General features: G+C 32.8%; 1 protein-coding gene across 1 annotated transcript; it reads right to left on the reverse strand.

The window, feature by feature from the left end:
* Positions 1–17,717: 17,717 nt before the first annotated feature.
* LOC139904420 (synaptotagmin-1-like) lies at positions 17,718–18,652 on the reverse strand. The gene is made up of 3 exons (XM_071886356.1): positions 18,284–18,652; positions 18,066–18,194; positions 17,718–17,969 (listed from the first exon to the last, which is right to left on the reverse strand). Exons 1-3 carry the CDS (start codon positions 18,590–18,592, stop codon positions 17,829–17,831), a joined length of 579 nt encoding a protein of 192 aa, XP_071742457.1. The 5' UTR covers positions 18,593–18,652; the 3' UTR covers positions 17,718–17,828.
* Positions 18,653–22,850: the final 4,198 nt, after the last annotated feature.

A 22,850-nucleotide genomic window follows, 5' to 3' on the forward strand; every position in this document is an offset into this window, starting at 1 on the left:
GCAAAAGACGCGAGATGGGGTCGAGACGGTCGGGTCCTAAAAGGGTCGAGACGGGGTCGAGACGGAGGTCTAGACGGATGTTGACTAACGTTGACTTTTAAATAAAAATGTTATATATTATATATATATTGCACATTACATTATTCCAAACATAAGCATTTCACACATGTTTAAATACTTCAACATTTCAAACATAAAAAAAGAAACCCTAAGTAATAGCACAACGTTTAATATTAAAAAAAAAAAAAACTTGAAAAAAATCAGAAAAACCCGTTTTTTCCCGTCTCGGACCGTGTTTGACCGTCTTTTGACCATTTTTTAGCCGATTTCCGTTTTTTCAAACGTTTTATGTATAAACGGGACGGGGCACTCTAAAATCCGTCTACACCCCCGTCTACACCCCCGTTTTTTCTGTTTTTTACAACACTGGTAAAATGTATGACATATTAAAGATATCAATATTTTCTTTTTTTTATTATCAATAAAGGCATATCAAATTTAAGCTATTAATATGGCACTTTTTTTGCTATTTTTATCACGTCCCATTTATATATTTTAATTTATTATTGTAATTACCTAATAATGACATATCTTGATTCTTTCTTTTTAAGATGATTTTTCAATTATAATTAAAATAAATAATGACATCATAATTAATAGTTAATTTTAGTTAAATGATTACATCATCATTTTAGAGGTTTATTAGACTATATGGATGGATATGGACCAGGGTTTGTGAGCCACATATGACACTCGATCTTCTTGATATATTATTATTTTTATTAAATATTGATATTGATATAATAATAAATATATAGGATTTTTTAATTCCAGGCAGGATTTAAAATCCATGGAAATTTTGATTCTACCATTTTCATGGCGTCTATTATTATTTTTATTCTGTATTTTTAATTTAATTTTTTTTAAAAAACTTTTTTCTACTTAAAGGCCGGAGGTCCTCTCGGAAGCAATCTCTTTTTCCGTCAAATAAAGAGATGGATGACTTTCTCTACTCTTGAGAGTGTTTCACTCTGGGTGGAGAAATGATTTGTCTTTATTTCTCAGATAGGGGAAGGATTGTCTACATCTCACCTCCCCCATACACCACTCATATGGTGTTGAGTTTTGTTGTTTTTGTAGGATTTTTTAATTATCAATCCCATAATAACTCGCTAACCATTGTAATCATTTCTCGCAGCAACGTGCAGACCCGTTCGCTCATTCTTGCTAAGATTTGTTAACATGAAGAAGAAAGAGGGAAAAAAAAAGAAATATCAATACTAAATGATGTTTTTACTCTCACGTGCGTGAAACTGTAAGACATATCAAAAGTTAACGAAATTTTTAACGATCGTTAGTGATAAGACCATCGGCGTGCAAAGTGACCAATCGCGTAAAAACAGTACATATACCTCCCACCTAATATGGTGTTTATGGGAACACCAGAGGGACCAATAACACAACTTTTTATTTTTGTATTAATGACCAAAATTCATAATATTCCATTTTATGTACATATATATCTTACACAATGTTATTGAAATGCAGTGGACTGTCGACTACATCATCCATCTCTTCTTCCTTTCAAATCAAAGGGGCCGCTTAAAACTTTACCATGTATATTTTATAAATAAATAATTAATGTGATAGTTCATGTGGTTTGTATTAAATTACTAATTTCTTCTCTAAGCTTTTTTATTTTGACGTAGATAGTCCTCGTTGTACGAAAATCTTACACATATAGTCCCTCCGACAGTGTCCCATCAAATTTTCCAGATAAGTCCAATCACGTGTCAGGTTCATAAGAGTATTTTCATCAATTTAGTTCTTTTCTTTCCTTAAATGTTTTACCTAACTCTTCACCTACTAACTTCATCTCCATCCACATCCTAAAATTTCAAACCCTAATACAAAACAAATCACAGAAGAAAACCACAATTTTAACTATCAGATATTTTACGTAAGTTTTCAGTTACTTCTTGCACTTCCATTACTTTAACATTTCAATACATTGACACTATTATTATACAATATACTAATTGGTGTAATTGATATCCAATGTGGACCCGTCACATACCCCCAAATTTACTGTTACACTGTAGCATTTTTTTCCCCTACTAAAATGTCCTTTAATTAATGGAAAACGACACCAAATTTACCCCTCATTTTCTTGTCAGGTTTGTCTTTTTCTCTAATTATCATTGCTTTATTTTCTTTTAGATAATTATCAAAAACCTACTTATTTGAACTGCTCTTTTCTTTTCCATTTAAACTTTCCCTTCTCTCTCTTTAAAAGCACAACACAGAACTATCCTCTCTCAGTAACACCACACACTATTAATCTCCATTGCCTTTATTTCGAGACGAACTGGACTTCACCGCCACCACCATTAATGAAAGGACTCGTTCATATACATTATAAACGATTCACAATAGTTGATTACATCGTGAGATATTTGACCTCTATATGATACATTTTACAAACATTTTATTCGTTTTTAAATGACAAACTTTCTTTACATCAAAAATTGACAGGAATGCATACCATTTCAAATATTCACTATCCAACTATAAATTGACTTAATAATAATCTTTACTGAACTCAACGACTCGAATGCAACATCCTTCGAAATATACCACGAAAGACTCCAAGTAATATCTTTAAAATGAGCTAACGCACAGCGGAAGATTTCTTTAAATTCTGAGAATAAACATGTTTTAAAGTGTCAACCAAAAGGTTGGTGAGTTCATTAATTTATCATAATCATTCATTTTCATCATTTTAATAGACCACAAGAATTTCATTTTCAGTTCTCATAAATATACGTCCCATGCATAGAGACAAAAAAATCATTCATATGGTGAACACCTGGTAACCGACATTAACAAGATGCATATAAGAATATCCCCTATCATTTCAGGAAATCCTTCGGACATGATAAAAACGAATTCGAAGTACTAAAGCATCTGGTACTTTGGATGGGGTTCGTTAGGCCCAATAGATCTATCTTTAGGATTCACGTCAATTAGTAGATCGGTTTACTAATTCTTAGGTTACCAAGCAAAAAGGGGCATATTCGGCTTCAATCATTCACCCATATAATGTAGTTTCAATTACTTGTGTCTATTTCGTAAAACATTTATAAGAATTTGCGCATGTATTCTCAGCCCAAAAAATATAAAGGGTAAAAAGGCAAATGAAACTCACCTATTGTATTTCGTAGTACAAATACATATAACGTCATTGAACAAGTGCAAGGTTGGCCTCGGATTCACGAACCTAAATTAATTATATATATTTATGTGTTGATCAAAATTTGTCTAACAAATTAGGTCAAGTCATAGTGTATCACAATCCTAATGCTCGAGACTGATATGCAAAAGTCAACAAAAGTCAACTTGACCCAAAATGACTTTCAAAATCTATACATGATTATTATATAACTTAAATACAGTCGTTTTAAATATATTTAACAGATTTTATTAGAGTAAATAATATAAATTGTTTATTAATAAGTAAAAATTTATATTAGAATTTATATATAAAAACATAATTTTATATATCTTAAATAATAAATTTTATAAAGTTCACTTAATATCATAAAAATATAGTGGTATGTATAATTAATGTAATTATATTACATGTGCTAAAATACCTTTGTATCACACATTCATTTGATAAAATGATATTGATAATAATAATCATAATAAGTAAAAGTTGTATTATTTTATAATAATAATAATTATTATTATTATTCTACTAATAATAATAACAATATTTATATTTATTAATGATGATATTAATTATGATAAAATGATAATTCTAATCATGATAATTTTAACAATAACGATACTTTTAATATTAACAGTAATAATAATAATAATAATATTTTACAAAAATAATAGTTCTATTCAAAATGATAATTTTTAATATTAATAATACTAAAATGATAATAATAATGATATTTTATAATAACATTGATATTTCTATTAAAATGATAATTTGAGTAAAAATGATAGTTTTAATATTAATAATACTTTTAATAATAATAATGATAAAAATAATGAAAATGATATTTTTTATTTAAATCAGTATCTTACAATATTTTAATTTCATCATTTATTATAATGTATTAATGATAAAAATTTATGTTAATATATAGTAAAAATATATTTTTATATAGTAAGTATTATAATTTGTATAATGTTCACATAATATCTTTTTAATGATAAAAATGTAGTGATATGTATCATGAATATATATTTGTATCAAGTATTTATTTGATTAAATAATATAATATTGATAATGAACCAAAAGTTGTATTATTTTATAATAATAATAATATTAATAATAATAATAATAACAATATTGATATTTACTAATGATAATAATAATTTTGATAACAAGTAATAATCTTTTGTAGTAATACTAATGTCATAATAATATTACTAATAATGATGAAAACAATATTTTTATCTGAATCATAATCTTAACAATAATTTAACTGAATCATGATACTTATACTCATTATTTCCTAATCGACTTGTTTAATAGCTTTTAGTCCTCTTTTATATCGTATTCATAATAATCATAATAATAGTAATCATAATAATTAGATGATACTAATATTAGTTTTAATGATAATGATACTAATAAGTATTATAATAATGTCAATGATAATACTAATAATTATAATAATAATAATAATAATAATGATAATGATAATATTAATAATAACCTTAATGGTAATAACGATAGTAATAACAATAACAATCATAATACTTATATTAATAACGATAATGATATTAATAATAATAATAATAATTAAATAATAATAATAATAATTAAATAATAATAATAATGACGATAGTAATAATAATAATCACGTTGATATAATCACGTTGATCAAGTGTCATTAAATTATACTAACTCATGCTTCAGCTCCCAACACTACTTCAAAAAAAATATTCCTATTTTAAAATCGAATGTTTCGGAATTTAGAACTAAAATAGTTTCTTTTATGATGTAATACAGATAGCGCGAAGAGGTAAATGATTTCAGATAAGAATAATTAAGAAAATATCTTCAGAAATATGGAGGATATTTATAATGAAAGATACGATGATATCTTAGAATTTCTAATATTAGAGGATGATGAAGAATATTATCCGCAGGGGTTTAGAGTCAGGAGCAAGGTATTCGTTAATGACTTCAGCAGGTACTGAATCATTTGGATCCTTTGAAGTCAGGTTCAGTCTTTATGATTTGTCCACAGCCTCCTTCATACTTTGCTCAATCCGGTTACCAATTCCAAGACTTCTCTTTTTCTGCGCTTTGCCAGCACACTTCTTCATTATCATCAAACTTTTACTGTTAAAGTCGTTTATAGTTTTTGCTGCTTCATCAGCATTTTTCCATTTTTGGAGAACCAATTTGTAGTTCGGAGTGTTTTTCAGAAACTTCACATTCAAATTAAGTCCAGAAGATAGACGTTTTATATACATATAACTGTTGGCGTAGACATGCTGCGAGATTTCAAAATACTGATTGCTAATTCCCGATGATTCGTATGGCAATTCTCGTTACAAGATGCGAATGAGTAAATGATGGGGTTTCAATGAATAACTATAATGACTTTTTGGAGAGGCTAAAGTCAAAGGGTAATGAAGTTGTTGGTACATCTGTTGATAATGTGGTGGAATGTAAAAGGTTCTCCGGTAACGATGGTGTATATCTCAAGGTTATAATAAGGTTAGTCTGACTGAAAATTCGAAGTTGACTTGCTGGAGCTGTGACAAAACTGGCTACTTTGAAAAGGAATCGCAAAGTTATTTTTGCTAATAAATGCCAAAGAATCTGACGCGGATACGTTATTTAAACTTTTACTTTGGTTTCAAGAGTTTTTCGAGTACATAACTGTGGGTAACATGTGGTTGGATCATTATCTCGATTGCTCATTTTTTGAAGTGTCTTCAGAAATTTTCGAAGGGTTTGAACACAGATTGTAATCGTTAATATACATTTGATGTTCTAACACAGTTTTGAAGTCAAAATATAGCTTTGAAAGATGTAGGAATCTAAAAGTGATGGTACCGGTTATATCTTGAGTTGAATTCTGAGGTTTCAAAATCAGAATATGTAATTGAGTTTGAATGAATATGGTTGTTTTTGATTTCTATGAAAGAATGTATACTGTTGTGAAAGTAGTGAGTATAGTTGATGAGTTGCTGAACCAGATTCGAAGATTGTATAGTGAAATATGTTAATTATGAATTTATATATTCCTCGGGTATTACCTACCCGTTAAAAAAAATAATTCACAAGTAACATTTTTGTACAAGAGAATTTTTATGACAGTCTTTATGAAAAAAAAATATATATATATATATATATATATATATATATATATATATATATATATATATATATATATATATATTTTCTTTAGATGTAATACAGATTTAATGAGTTAATATTAAATTAAACTCATTTGATTTTCGGCTAGAACTAGAAATGGATAATCTTTAAAGATTACATAGTTTTCATGGAGGGTTTCACTAATGTAATTAGTACTTCATTATCGATACTAATTGATATTCCTCGGTGAAGGATGTTGATGTTCGTAGAATTCTTGTTAACTTCGTAAGATACGATGATGTTTTCTAGGGAATTTCGAGCATATCGAAAATGAAAGTGTAAAATCAAGCTTATAATTGAATAATACACTTGGTTTATTATGAAATGAATTCGTTGAGTTGAAACGTATATTGTAGCTAACGATAGTTAAGTTATTAACGAAGGACGTATATAATAGCATATTAGTAACATGAATTAACCGAGTAGCATCTACCCTTTTTCAATTCATACATAATAGCTTAATACGAAAAGATTTATGATGGTTTCAAAATTTATATGTATATAAGGTACACATATAAATTCTTCAGAGGAATTGAGTTAATACTTCATAACTCATTGATACAATATACTCGTTGTTGATTCGTAATAATGACCACGGTGATTTCTTGAACTGGCGGAGCTTATACTGTTATAGGTGCTGCTAGTGTTGATGATACTGATGGTACTGACGATGCTGGTGATGTTGATGGTACTGTTGATGCTGTTGGTAAAACAAGTCTAGCTTGTAAATTACGCACCATTCTTGTCAGGGTTTTTACTCTTCCTTCTATCATTTTGGTTAACTCATCTGATTTATGGTTAGGGCTAGATTAGATAATCTCTAAGACTTTAGAGACTACATAATCATCGCAAAATGTTTCTACAATGAAGTTATGAATCAATACTTCATCGTTTGTTGTTGTTGGTCTTCCTTGTTATCTATAGAGCTTATGACGTTGATGCTCGTGAGACAGATTGTGAAGTTGAGGTTTACGACGCGGTTGTGGTTGGGGGTGGTAATGGAATTGTTGGCGTTGATGATGGTGGTACTGGTTATGCTGCTGGTGTTGTTGCTGGTGTTTGTAACCTTTGCACCATATCCTCCAAAGCCACTACCCGAGCTCGAAGCTCGTTGACTTCTTCTATTACACTGGAGTGATTGTCGGTTCGGACGAGCGGATAAATAAAATCTAAAATTTGATGTAGTATATAATCGTGACGAGATACTCTGGAAATGAGAGAGAAAATGGTGTTTCGAACAGGTTCGCCGGTAAGTGCTTCAGGTTCTTCGCCAAGAGGGCAATGTGGTGGATGGAAGGGATCACCTTCTTCTTGTCTCCAATGATTAAGGAGGCTACGAACCCATCCCCAATTCATCCAGAATAGATGATGGCTAATTGGTTGATCCATTCCGGTCACACTGCTTTCAGAACTGGAGTGGGATTCCATTTCGAAATCCAAGGAACTTGAATTAATGATGAATTCCATTTTGTACGATTGAATAAGGATTTTTTGATATGAAATGATTTTCGGTTATCAGATGGTATTCTAATTACATAGAATATCCATAGATATAGAACAAAAGATTTCGTAGATTACGGAGGAATTTGCGGGATATGTCAGGCAAAGTTTAAAGTAACAGATACGATAAGATATGATTTAGCAGATACGCTAAGATATGAATTTTGGTCTATACACTACTCATGAAATTAATGTAGCAAGACGTATCTAGACTAATAATGATAAGCAGTTATTTCCTAAGGATGATAAGCAGATGATTTCCGACTAAAAACGATAAGCAAAACTTTTGACATGAAGATACGGTCGAAGTGCAGACTCACTAATGCATCCTAACGATTATCAGTTAGATACACTAATGCAGACCTGGTTCACTAAGACCACTGCTCTGATACCAACTGAAAGGACCCGTTCATATACATTATAAATGATTCACAATAGTTGATTACATCGCGAGGTATTTGACCTCTATATGATACATTTTACAAACATTGCATTCGTTTTTAAAAGACAAACTTTCTTTGCATCGAAAATTGACAGGCATGCATACCATTTCATAATATTCACTATCCAACTATAAATTGATTTAATAATAATCTTTACTGAACTAAATGACTCGAATGCAATGTCCTTCGAAATATGCCACGAAAGACTCCAAGTAATATCTTTAAAATGAGCTAACGCATAGCGGAAGATTTCTTTAAATTCTGAGAATAAACATGCTTTAAAGTGTCAACCAAAAGGTTGGTGAGTTCATTAATTTATCATAATCATTCATTTTCATCATTTTAATAGACCACAAGAATTTCATTTCCAGTTCTCATAAATATACGTCCCATGCATAGAGACAAAAAAATCATTCATATGGTGAACACCTGGTAACCGACATTAACAAGATGCATATAAGAATATCCCCTATCATTCCGGGAAATCCTTCGGACATGATAAAAACGAATTCGAAGTATTAAAGCATCCGGTACTTTGGATGGGGTTCGTTAGGTCCAATAGATCTATCTTTAGGATTCGCGTCAATTAGTAGATCGGTTTACTTGTGTAGCATATTCGGCTTCAATCATTCACCCATATAATGTAGTTTCAATTACTTGTGTCTATTTCGTAAAACATTTATAAAAATTTGCGCATGTATTCTCAGCCCAAAAAATATAAAGGGTAAAAAGGCAAATGAAACTCACCTATTGTATTTCGTAGTAAAAATACATATAACGTCATTGAACAAGTGCAAGGTTGGCCTCGGATTCACGAACCTAAATTAATTATATATATTTATGTGTTGGTCAAAATTTGTCTAACAAATTAGGTCACAAATTAGGTCAAGTCATAGTGTATCACAATCCTAATGCTCGAGACTGATATGCAAAAGTCAACAAAAGTGAACTTGACCCAAAATGACTTCCAAAATCTATACATGATTATTATATAACTTACATACAGTCGTTTTAAATATATTTAACATATTTTATTAGAGTAAATAATATAAATCGTTTATTAATAAGTAAAAATTTATATTAGAATTTATATATAAAAACATAATTTTATATATCTTAAATAATAAAATTTATAAAGTTCACTTAATATCATAAAAATATAGTGGTATGTATAATTAATGTAATTATATTACATGTGCTAAAATACCTTTGTATCACACATTCATTTGATAAAATGATATTGATAAAAATAATAATAAGTAAAAGTTGTATTATTTTGTAATAATAATAATAATAATTATTATTCTACTAATAATAATAACAATATTTATATTTATTAATGATTATATTAATTATGATAAAATGATAATTCTAATCATGATAATTTTAACAATAACGATACATTTAATATTAACAGTAATAATAATAATATTTTACAAAAATAATAGTTCTATTCAAAATGATAATTTTTAATATTAATAATACTAAAATGATAATAATAATGATATTTTATAATAACATTGATATTTCTATTAAAATGATAATTTTAGTAAAAATGATAGTTTTAATATTAATAATACTTTTAATAATAATAATGATAAAAATAATGAAAATGATATTTTTTTATTTAAATCAGTATCTTACAATATTTTAATTTCATCATTTATTATAATGTATTAATGATAAAAATTTATATTAATATATAGTAAAAATATATTTTTATATAGTAAGTATTATAATTTGTATAATGTTCACATAATATCTTTTTAATGATAAAAATGTAGTGATATGTATCATAAATATATATTTGTATCAAGTATTTATTTGATTAAATAATATAATATTGATAATGAACCAAAAGTTGTATTATTTTATAATAATAATAATATTAATAATAATAATAATAATATTGATATTTACTAATGATAATAATAATTTTGATAACAAGTAATAATCTTTTGTAGTAATACTAATGTCATAATAATATTAGTAATAATAATGAAAACAATATTTTTATCTAAATCATAATCTTAACAATAATTTAACTAAATCATGATACTTATACTCATTATTTCCTAATCGGCTTGTTTAATAGCTTTTAGTCCTCTTTTATATCGTATTCATAATAATGATAATAATAGTAATCATAATAATTAGATGATACTAATATTAGTTTTAATGATAATGATACTAATAAGTATTATAATAATATCAATGATAATACTAATAATTATAATAATAATAATAATAATAATGATAATATTAATAATAACCTTAATGGTAATAACGATAGTAATAATAATAACAATCATAATACTTATATTAATAACGATAATGATATTAATAATAATAATAATAATAATAATAATAATAATAATAATAATAATAATAATAATAATAATAATAATAATAATAATTAAATAATAATAATAATGATGATAGTAATAATAATAATCATTTTAACAATAAATATTCTAATATTTATAATAATTCAGTTGACTATATCTTTTAATCCGTTCATCGAAATCACTCGACATTGGCATATGTATCTAATCACAGTGGCATAAGTAAATCATCTTAATGAAAAATGTCGAGTTACTTAACTTGTCGATACCCAACATCTAAGTTATTTACACTCCACGTTCTTACTTATAAATCACTTTACCATTTTCCGAATGTTGTCAAAAAGAATAGATTTCTTAAATCACAGTGGACCTCATAACATAGACCCGTAATCATATCACAATGTATCTGATAAATCAATCATTTGATATTATCTTCTAATTCCATCGATAAACATATTGAAACAAATACATTCGTGTAAAGTATTATACGTTTAATACTTTATTAATATTCTTAAGTTATAATATATATACATATCTATTTATATATAACGGTTCGTGAATCGTCGGAATTTGGTTGAGGTTATAATGAATGTCTAAACACAGTTTAAAATTCTTGAGATTTAACTTAACAAACTTTGCTTATCGGGTCGGAATAATATAAAGATAAAGTTTAAATTTGGTTGGAAATTTCCGGATTGTCACAATGAAACGTAAAATTGTTCTACGAACCCAACAAACCTAGTTTCGAAGGGTTCCGACCTTTGACGCGCTGTCGCGCCTCTCTCTCGCAGTTAGATATCTTTGATGGTGGTGATGGTGAATTACGGGAGTGTATCGAACGTGGTGGCTGGAGAATAAGCGTATGAGGATTGTGGCTAAAAAGGAAATACAATAAGAAGAGACTAACGGTGGTTGCCGGAGTTGGTATCCGAGTGGTGGTCGAAGGTAATGTTTGAAGTTTTAAGGTTTGAAGTGCAGTTTGTCTATTCGTTTAAAAACAGAATAAAATAAATAAACTTAGAATTATTTTCTTTTGATAAAATAAAAAAAGAGAGAAGAAAACAAAGGAATCTGATTGTTGAAGTGCGAAGCGAGTTAAACAAGAATTCGGTTCAACAGATAAGGCGCGCCGCAGCCTCTCCTAAGCGCGACGCGGCCTAGAGTGTGAACAGGGGTCGAGCTAAAGAAAACTTCTGTTTCGGATTTTGTCGTGGAGGCACGGCGCGGCCCTCTCTGGGCGCGGCGCGGCTTCGTCTGGCGAGGAATTTTCCAAAAACGTGTTTTCTTGTTCCCAAAGCTATTTCCTTGTTAAGTTTTGCCTATTTAAGCATCTTATTGTAACCCATTCATGTATCCACGAAATTTATCAATAAAAGAACTCTCTTTGGTGGCCGAGGATTAAAGTAATGATTCGTGATTACATATAACCTCGTTAAATTCTCTTGTCTTTATCGTTCTTGCTAGTTTCTTCGTAAACATCAACTATTTTCATTTATTATAAGTGGGTTTGATAACCTAGGGTTATCAAGTCTTGTTAGGACTCACGCGCTTTATTCCTAACAAGTGCTATCAAGAGCTTCGGTTCGGTTTCACGGGAACAATGGCGGAAAAGAGTGATGTGAAGATTGATAAGTTTGATGGGAATGATTTTAGATTTTGGAAGATGCAAATTGAAGATGTGCTCTATCAAAAGAAGCTTTACCAACCGTTGAAGGGTGTTAAGCCGAAAGAGATGACTCAAGGCGAGTGAGAGTTATTGGATAGGCAAGCCCTAGGAGTTGTTCGACTTTCTCTGGCCAAGAACATTGCTTACAACATCGTAGGTGAAACCACAGCGGCGGGTGTACTTGTGGCTTTATCTAACATGTATGAAAAGCCATCCGCTTTGAATAAAGTTTTCTTGATTCGACAATTGGTGAATGCTAGGATGATGGAGGGTTCCCTGGCGGTGGATCATATTAAGAATTTAATTAGATTTTAACTCGTTTGAAGTCGGTGAATATTAAATTCGATGATGAGCTTGAGGAGTTGTTTTTGCTATTTTCATTGCCCGATAGTTGGGCTGGTACGGTTACGATGGTTAGTAGTTCATCCGGAACTACTAAGTTAATTTTGAAGGAATTCGGGATTTGATTCTTAGCGAAGGTATTCATAGGAAAAATTCGAATGGAAGTTTGGGTTCGGTTCTAAGTGTTGGTCAGGGAAGAGCTAGGTCAAGAAGTCCATCAAGGAGCAAGAGCGTTGTGTGTTAAATTGTCAAACATTGGTCACTATAAGTCAAAGTGCCCAAGTGTTAAATCGGGTGGGAGTGTATCGACTATAGTGAATCGAAGATGCGTTGATGTGCCAAAAAGAGGTTCTTGACGAATCTCGGGTTTTAGATTCGGGTGCCCCGTATCATGTTACCTCATACATGAACGAGATGGTGAACTTCAAGGAATATTCCGGTAAGGTTCGAGTTGCGAATGGGAGTACACTTGATATTGCAGGTATTGGTGATCTCGTAGTTAGACACTTGAATTATGCTTGGATCTTGAGGAATGTGCGGTTTGTTCCAAAGCTCAAGAGTCGGTTGATTTCGGTTGGGCAATTGGATAATGATAATTGTCATGTCCTATTTGGAGATCAAAAGTGGGTAGTGTTTAAGGGAGATTATGTGGTTGCTCGCGGGTTTAAAAGGGGAACCATGTATATGGTTAAGGTCCCTAAAGAGGAATGGCTAGGTGATATTGTGGATGTCAAAAGTCCTAGCATGCTAATGCTTTTCGGAATTGTTGAGGGATCTTGTTGGAGTGGGAGCTCAAAGGAAGTTGAAGCTAGTGAAAATTCGGGTCGAATTGGGTACACTAGAGCTTTCGGTACTTCGGGTAGATCTTCTCAAATGGCAACTTTTTTGTGGTCGACCGAGAAAGATGAACAAAAGGTTTTCTTAAGAGTCATGGTTAATGATACATCCGTACAAATGGAGTTGGCTCGGGATAGAAAATCGGGTTTGTCAAAAGACGTGCGCACGTATTTGGTCAGTGTTCCAATGGTGAAAGCAAAGGCGGTTATGTGAAAGATCAAGGGTGTGATTGCGTTCTCACACGGCTGCCTTGATGGTGTTATCCACATGTTTGATCTACCGGCGGGTTTATTCTTTGTTGGAAAGTTGAATCGGGTGGATGATATTGTGTACGGGTGGATCTCTTGGGCGATGGGGTTAATTAAGTCGGGTCGGACTCAAACGACCCGTTATCTCCAAAACTAAGGAGGTATCTGCCATAGCCAAATAGAGGTTCTTGTTTTCCCAAGCTAGTAACATAAAGATCGTATTATAGCTCAGCGGTAAATTTTGATGTCAAAAGACTTCACTTGTTCGAAGGTTATCGAATGAAGTGCGGCGTGATTCGGGTGCAAATCTGGAGGTATCAAAAGGAGGTATAATTAGCGGATCAAGTTGTTATTGTGGGATGATGATGATGTTGATGATGTTAGGTTAAGATGGATGTTGTTTAACGTCTCTTCGAGTGGGAGATTGTTGGAGTGCGAAGCGAGTTAAACAAGAATTCGGTTCAACAGATAAGGCGCGCCGCGGCCTCTCTTAGGCGCGAAGCGGCCTAGAGTGTGAACAGCGGTCGAGCTGAAGAAAACTCCTGTTTCGGATTTTTCCGTGGAGGCACGGCGCGGTCCGCTCTGGGCGCGACGCGGCTTCGTCTGGCGAGGAAGTTTCCAAAAACGTGTTTTCTTGTTCCCAAAGCTATTTCCTTGTTAAGTTTTACCTATTTAAGCATCTTATTGTAACCCATTCATATATCCACGAAAGTTATCAATAAAAGAACTCTCTTTGGTGGCCGAGGATGAAAGTAATCATTCGTGATTACATATAATCTCGTTAAATTCTCTTGTCTTTATCATTTTTGCTAGTTTCTTCGTAAACATCAACTATATTCGTTTATTGTAAGTGAGTTTAATAATCTAGGGTTATCAAGTCTTGTTAGGGCTCACGCTTTATTCCTAACACTGATAGGCTCTATTAAAGCTTTAGACATACTGCCGAACTCATGGAACCTTAAACTCTATTTTTAAAGCAAAAATATATGTACTATATAAGGAGTAACTAGAAGAATAAAGAAATACATAGAGGCAACATAAAGACTTGACCCCAATATCACGAAATTAAAAGAGAGCTGCTAACACCACCGAGGCATCCGCCTGAGTGGTATCAGCTCCTTTGGAGGCGGGCCCTTGTTCACCTCTCTTTGAAGTGGTGCAGGTTCGAATCCGGGGGGGGGGGGGGGGGGGGGGGGGGGAGGGAGGGAGGGAGTTTTCCCAGCATGCGATCCAGGACACGGGCTTGAGATTGCCTATCTATGCAGGGGCCCTGCACGTGTTCAAAGCAGTCCGGGTGCGGGTGAAATTCCCGACGATGGTTGTAAGGTTCGATTCCGGGTTTCTCCTTAACGTGTGCGTGTGTCTTACCAACTAACCAGCCGTTCAAAAAAAAGAGAGCTGCTAACAAGTGCAGCATGCGAAAAAACATTGAAGAAAATTATATAAAGAAGGTGGATGAGGTTAATTGTTTGGTTTGGGTTGAAAGTCATCATAACATACTTCTATACTTCTATAATTTAATTACGGAGTATTTTACAATTCCGATTAATTCTTTTGGATTATAGATTTATAATCATTGCTGCGTATTATTTTTATTTTCTTATGTACACATGGTTATATAAATTTTTATTTTGAATACATTTAAACAATCTGATGATTATGTTTACCTTATACAATTTTAAAATCTTTGAATTTAAATGGGAAAAATTAAGTTTAATTCAAAAAGTCCCACCTAATAAACTTCACTTAAACCAACGAAGCATTGCTTCAATGGTACCGCGGTTACACTTGTGTACTCGCAGGGCTAGAGGTTTCGGGTTCGAGCCTCGTCACCCGCTCTAGGAATTGAAATATATTCCTTGAAGGTGGCCCAAAGGGAAGGTTTTACCGACCCGCTCCGGGACTAAAATCCGGCCCGCATGCCCCTCGGGATGGTTAAAGGGTCGGATCCTCAGAGTGTGGTTCGGGTTTCCTGCCCGAAAGCGCGTGTGTGTGTGCAAATGATGACTAGGCTTCAGTTCGGACTGATGCAAGCTTGCCTTTAAAAAAAAAAAAAAAAAAAAAAAAAAAAAAAAAAAAAACTTCACTTAAAGTACCTTTAATTTAGTTTTCAATTAACTAACAAAACATTGCTTCAATGGTATCCAAAGCCTTAGTAGAACGGACCCGCGATTAATTGCCGGGTTTGATTCCGAGGAGGGGGAGGTTTTCTCCAGGATTTACTGCGATTAGTTGTCAAGCAACTCAGTTTCCGTGATTAGTTGCCGAACAAACCGGGATGATCCTTTGGAGTTTCATACCTAGTGGGTGTGGGTCGCAAATGAGAGGATTCAATGCGAACAATTGCCGCTAAAAAAAAATTGAGTGCTTTTGAGTAGGGGTGTTCAAAACCGGATATCCGAAAATTCGGATATCCGAAAATTCGGATAGTGAATTTGGCTATCTGATATCCGAATCCGAAAATTCGGATATCCGAAATTTCGGATTCGGATATCGGATTATCCGAACTTTACTTTCAAAGTGATACAAAGTTGATTGAATTTGATACATAGTTACGATATACAGTAATGAAATTGATTCATAAATTGATAAAATGAAAGTAGTGGCCTACTTACCATCTAAAATCTTATCCGAACATGTACTGGCCTACTTGCCTTCTCAAATTTAACAAATAAACTAATATGAATCTTAATTTAAAAATGATAGTCAAAATAATGCTAGATTGTATAAGTGTATGACAATGAAGAAAGAAACATAATCCTTTCTAATTTACTACTCCCTAAGAACGAATGAATGTAATTATTAGCTACGAGTACAAAATAGCTACTCTGTATTTAGATCTTGATCTACAAAATAGAAATGAAGAATGAAGATGAGATGAAGAAATAAAAGGATGAAGATGAGATGAAGATGAAGCTTAGTTGCAGAGATGAAGAATGAATATGAGATGTATACATAGAGGCCAAAGTAAACTTTCAGATCTAGGTGTTTTTTAACTTCTAAGCTGTATGAAACTTTTATATGGAATAATATATAAATAATATATAAATAGTATACCCGAATATCCGAAAATTTTGAAAACTGCCATCCGATATCCGAATCCGAATCCGAATCCGAAAATCCGGATATCCGATTTTTCGGATATTTTCGGATCGAATTTTCGGATTATTCGGATTATGGATTCGAATTCGGATATTATGAACACCCCTACTTTTGAGTATACATAAAGTAGAAATTGAACGTAGATGTCACTATTTAGTTGAGTAATTGATCCACGTATATAACTATCGACCAATGACTAAGAACAAAGGTTTGCAGCGAAACTTAGGTTCGGGAACGCCATAGGTAAAAGAGGGAATAGAGGGTTTTATGAGTGGTTTTACTCGCTGCAACGCGCGACCATAGCCATTTTGTTCATGTAAATACCCGACGCTACGCATAACGCTATCGAATAATATTAGTTTATGACCCACTATTAAAATCAAAACGTACCCGCAGCAACGCGCAACTGTTGTGTTGTTCAACAATTGTGTATTGTATAAATATTAAATTAGTCATTCCATTTTTTTGTAAGACAATGAAAACCCGTCAATATTATTGATGACATAAGATCCTATTTATAGAATAAATAGAACCTTAAATCTACACAGAACCCCTAACGGACCCAATCCCACAATCGGTCTTGGGCCTAACCTAGTCCGTCTAACATTTTTATGTACCGTAACCCGAACGCATTGCAAGGTGGTTTCAAATTCGTTAATTGTCAATTTCGACAAGGCGTACCAAAATTCGCCGCGAAGCGCGGACCACATACCTATTTTTTTTTATCAATTATATACACGATCAGCTATGATCAGTGATCACTAGAGAAGCTTAAGTACACCAATAATCAGTCAGGGTTTAATCAATGCATTAAATATTAATGAATAGACTTATAAAAATAGATGAAAATCTAGTAACAAACTGAATGTTGCTCTCTGTAATAGCGGAATTGTTGAGAAAAACATCACTTCTACAAATTGATTACCATTAATTAATTAATTGGTCATAAGTTCTCCATTGCAACTCCACATCAAGCTGACTCATTCCTTTTTGAAAGCTGTATGTATGGATGATCCGTTTATTGTTCACCACATCCACAAGGCTTATATCAATAAGCGCTATAAATTCCTAACGAAACGGGCATTATTGTGTTTGCATTAGCAAACTTAAAGATTCAACTCAGATGAATTAATATACATGATGAATCATAATCATAACATATACCTTTCGGCGAATTAGTCTCATCCGTGGAGTATTAATGACTTTCATATGCAAAGTTTCGTTCGTTGGTGGCTGTTGTAACATGAAAGTAAACACTTCTTCCCATATTGGATCTCTGTTATTCATCATAGTCTGAAGAAAGTAAAACAAACCCATCAATATATGAATAAAATGATAACGAAATCTAAGATTTAAGAAGCTTTACAAGTATAATAACAAACCTGAGTTTTTCTTGATTTTCCTCCAAAAATGGCCAATACGCGTGGATTTATGTAATTTTTTCCTTGAAGAGATCTAGCCTCGTGGATAATAACGACAAGCATTCCTCCTTCACGAACAAGATCTTTTTGCTTTGCAGGTTTAAATTCTATTTGAGTCGGGATTAGATCAACCGCATAAGGTTTGTACGCCATCTCAATAACGATATTTCCCATGATTTTTTTGTAACTCTTACCAAAGATAAGAAGATCATGATGGTTAGGATGTTCAGAACTAAAATTTGTCAGTGACAGAAAATTCCCTCCCATCATGTCATGCTTCTTTACCTATAAAACAAACATGAATATTCACCCCTATAACTTTTAAGAATATATCTAAAGATAGCCATAAGGTCGGGCTAACTTTAAGAAATGTAGTGATGCTTAAAATGTAATATTAACTACCTACTCACTACTCTTAACCAACTCCATGTACAAGACAATTATGCTTTAATTCAGTTCTTAAGCATACTCCTTAAGGCTATGTTTAGAAAATCTCAACTTTTAAAGGCATATATACTAGTAACATCTCTGCAATTAAGATATATAACCATCATACTGTTGGAGAGTTAAGAAGATTGAAACACGATCGAGTTCGGCTCGCAAGTTGCGAGATAATGTTTATGTCTCACGAGGTTGGTGTTCAATTTGTGCTGAGCACCTCTCGCAAATGGGAAGAATATTTCACAAGTTGCGAGATAACGTGAAATTGGGTTTTGCCTTCTCGTGGATCGCGAGGCCGTGTCGACCAGAATTGGTTTTGGATTAGGATTCCTCGTTGGGTTCCGATTCGTCTTTCTTTTTGCACTATAAATAGATCTATTGTAACACATACATGTATCACCTTCATGTGAGCCTAGGATTGTATCCTCTAGGATTTTTTCCTCTGTTATTTTAATATGATTGTTTGCTTTTCAAAAAAAAAAAAATATATATATATATATATATATACTCTCTAGTTGGTCCGTGGATTAAAGTAATCACATTAATCACATATAACCACGTTAAATCTTGTTTTCTTTAATTTTTCGCGTTTTACTTTCGTTTGTCGTTGTGGGTTGGTGATTGTGCTTAATCACCTTTGTTATTTCGGTCATAAAAATCTAGCTGGTATTAAGAGCTTTAGGTTCGATTTGGGAACGATGGTGGGAGATGGAAAATTTAAGATCGAGCGGTTTGATTGGAAAGACTTTGCTTTTTGAAAGATACAAATTGAAGTTACCTGTATCTGAAGGCATGAGCGATGTCGATTGGGCGTTATTGGATCGCCAAGATTTAGGTGCGATTCGTCTTGCACTTGCTAAGAATGTTGTTGGAAATGTTATGAACTAGACGATGACATTTAATTGTTTGTAGGCACTCTCCATCATGTATGAAAAACCTAACGACGCTAATAAGGTTTTTGTTATGCGTCAATTGTTCAATACAAAGATGAAGGAAGGAACGAGTGCAACGAATCATATCAACGAGTTCAATAATCTTATCTCAAGGTTAGCTTAGGTTGAAATTGAGTTTGACGATGAACTAAAAGCACTAATCTTGCTTTCATCATTACCGGAAATTTGGCCGGGTACAGTCACCGCGGTTAGTACCTCTAGCGTTTGAAGCAATAAGGGATTTAATTCTCGGTGAAGACACTTGATATTGCGCATTTCATCTATTATTTCTCTTGCAATATCGGTCATATTTTGGTCCGTTTGGATACAAATTGGAGTATTTTGGTTGATTTTGTGAAGATTCAAGTTTAGGAACCAAGAAGTGTTGTTTTGCATATTTTGAAGACTTTTAAGGTACAATTTTACATCGCGTTATCATAAGTACCTGTTTTGGGTTGAGATTACAAAGTGGTTCGAGTTTTAGTGGATGTTACGTGAAAACTGTAAGTCAGAATCTGGAACAGTAATGAGCCGCGACGCGGCTATAAGGGGGCGCGTCGCGCCTTTTAGTTATAATCGTGATCAGAATATTTGCAAAAGAGGGGGCTTCAGCTACAGTGGTGAGCCGCGGCGCGGGCTTTATAGCCGCGACGCGGGATCGAAGCGACCAGCAATTTTTGGAAGGCCTATTTAAGGCACGAAAATTACCCTAATTTAATTATCTTCCATCCAGTCGATTTACAGCAGCTTTTAGACGAATTTTGGTGATTTTTGGGGAATCCCAACATCATTCAAACGGTTCAGTCATTCCAGAAAGACTTATCGATTCGTTCATCATTCAAGATCGCTATTTTCATTAGGTTTATTTCTTTGTCAACACAATGAATTCTCCTAATTGTTTATTTATGATTTTGTGTTTAGCCATAATTGTTGGCTAAGTTTTTAATGCTTGTCTAGATTAATAACTGAGGTTTTGGATGTTATGATTTATGATTTATGAACTCATGCATGTTTATTTCAATAGTTTGAATAAAAGATCGATTCTTATGTTTGTTTAACTTGATGATTTCAATTGATTAGTATATTTGTTTGATAAAGAGAACTCTTGTCAATTTAATATATTGATTTACAATAGGTTTGTCTTAATTGATTGTTTGCTAACTGGACCAAGGTGTTAAATTGAATTCAAACGGATAGACATCATAGGGGTGAATTGTGTAGAGCGAACGCAAAGACAATAGTTATTCAAATCTTTGATCTAGTTAATTAATTGGTCACAAACGAAAAAGTCTTAGGTACTAGGGAACCCTACATCTAGTAATTTGAGTTTGAGTACTCGCTAAAGAGAACTCTTGGTGGGTCGATTGAGTAATTTGCATGCAATTGAGTTATTTATCGGGCAAAATATAAAAACATCCATCACTAGGGTAAAAGGTCTAGACGAGCATTACCATTCCTCTTGATATGAAAACTATCTTAATTGCTTTATTGTCTTCATTTTATAAATTTAAAAACCAAAAATATTGTTTTACTTTTGATTTACTCTTGATTCGGCTAATCGTTAAATAGCTACAAAACCAATTATCTTGTACTTTCATAATTTCCTAGACTAACTTTAGTTTATTTTCAGTAGTTACAATCTTAATTCTCATGTGTAAACTGTCCTTGGAACGATCTCGAATTTACCAACTTTATACTATTGCACGATCGGGTATACTGCCCGTTAGTGTGTAGTAATCTTTTGAACCGGTATTTTTCATTATAAATTATAGACGCGATTTTACACATCAACACTAGTAGAAGAAACTCGGAGAATTGTCATCCAGTTCTTTGTTAAGTACCGACAACCGTGGTAGAAAAGTTGATCGTGGGGGAAGAAAGGGTATGGAAAAGTTAAAGAAAAGGTATTTATCAAAGGATATAAGTGAAGCTATTTGTTAGGGTTGCAATCAAAAGGGGCATTAACAACGAAATTGTAAAAATGCTCCAACTAAAGGTGTGAACTTGACTGCAGAATGTACGGATGATGCACTTTTGAGTAGTGTTCAAATTCATTGGAGTCTTGGATTCTAGCTTCGGGAGCTTCTTTTCACGCTTCTCCCACTATGAGCGTGATGAAGAATTTACGTTCGTATCGAGGTAAGGTGAGATTGGCAAACAACAAAAGGTTTGAAATTGAAGGCACTAGAAATGTAATATTCAAAACTACTCTTGGTTCTAATTAAACTTTGAAAGACGTGAGGTTTATTTCTAAGTTAAAGAGGAAGCTGATGGAAGGTGTTTAAGGGTAGTTGTGTCGTGGCTTGTGGATATAAAAGGGAAACACTTTATATGGTTGAGGTGTTTGATGAAGACACGGTGGTTGCTACGATTAAAGTTAAGGTCTTATCTACTCTATGGAACCGAAGACTCAGACATATGAGTGAGAAGGGTATGAAGATGCTTGTTTCGAGTGGGAGAATTCCGGATTTTAAAAAGGTGAAACATGGGTTTTGCGCATCATGTGTTTAAGGGAAGTAAAAGAAGATGACTTTTGGAAAATTGGGGAATATGCCCAAATTGGAGAAATTAGAGTTTGTTCATACGGTTGTGTTTGGTCAAACGAATGTAGAATCACACGGAGGTTCTCGCTATTATGTCACCTTCATTTACGACTCCATTCAAAAGGCATGAGCTTATTTTCTTAAAGCAAAATCCGATGTGTTTGATACTTTTGTGAAGTGGAAAGCTATGGTAGAAAATGATACTAATTTAAAAGTCAACTGCTTGAATTCGAATAATGGAGGAGAATATAGGAGTCTCGAGTTTAAAGACTATTGTGCTAAGCTCGGTATTAAGAAATTGAATACAGTACCGAAGAGACCACAACACAATCGGTTCGCTGAACCTATGATACGTACGTTGAATAAAAGGGCTAAGAATATGAGACTACATGTCGGTTTGCCTAATATGTTCTGTGCGGATGCGGTCTATACGGCGGCTTACTTGATTTACAGGGGCTTACTTGGTTTTTGCCTTCTCGCGGATCGTGAGACATGGCTTGCAGATCACGAGGTCGTTTCGACCAGAATTGGTTTTGGATTAGGATAGTTGGTGTTAGGAAAAGATTTCCTATTGTTAGGAAAATATTTCCTATTTATTAGAATTGATTGAAT

The sequence above is a fragment of the Rutidosis leptorrhynchoides genome, chromosome 4 (assembly GCF_046630445.1).
Source record: "Rutidosis leptorrhynchoides isolate AG116_Rl617_1_P2 chromosome 4, CSIRO_AGI_Rlap_v1, whole genome shotgun sequence".
Lineage (NCBI taxonomy): Eukaryota > Viridiplantae > Streptophyta > Magnoliopsida > Asterales > Asteraceae > Rutidosis > Rutidosis leptorrhynchoides.

Coding starts and splice junctions, on each gene's coding strand:
- LOC139904420 (XM_071886356.1), bottom strand. CDS start 18,592: ATGATGGGAGGGAATTTTCTGTCACTGACAAATTTTAGTTCTGAACAT. Junction 18,195..18,283: donor GAAAATCAAGAAAAACTCAG/GTTTGTTATTAT, acceptor TACTTTCTTCAG/ACTATGATGAATAACAGAGA. Junction 17,970..18,065: donor TGAGACTAATTCGCCGAAAG/GTATATGTTATG, acceptor CCGTTTCGTTAG/GAATTTATAGCGCTTATTGA.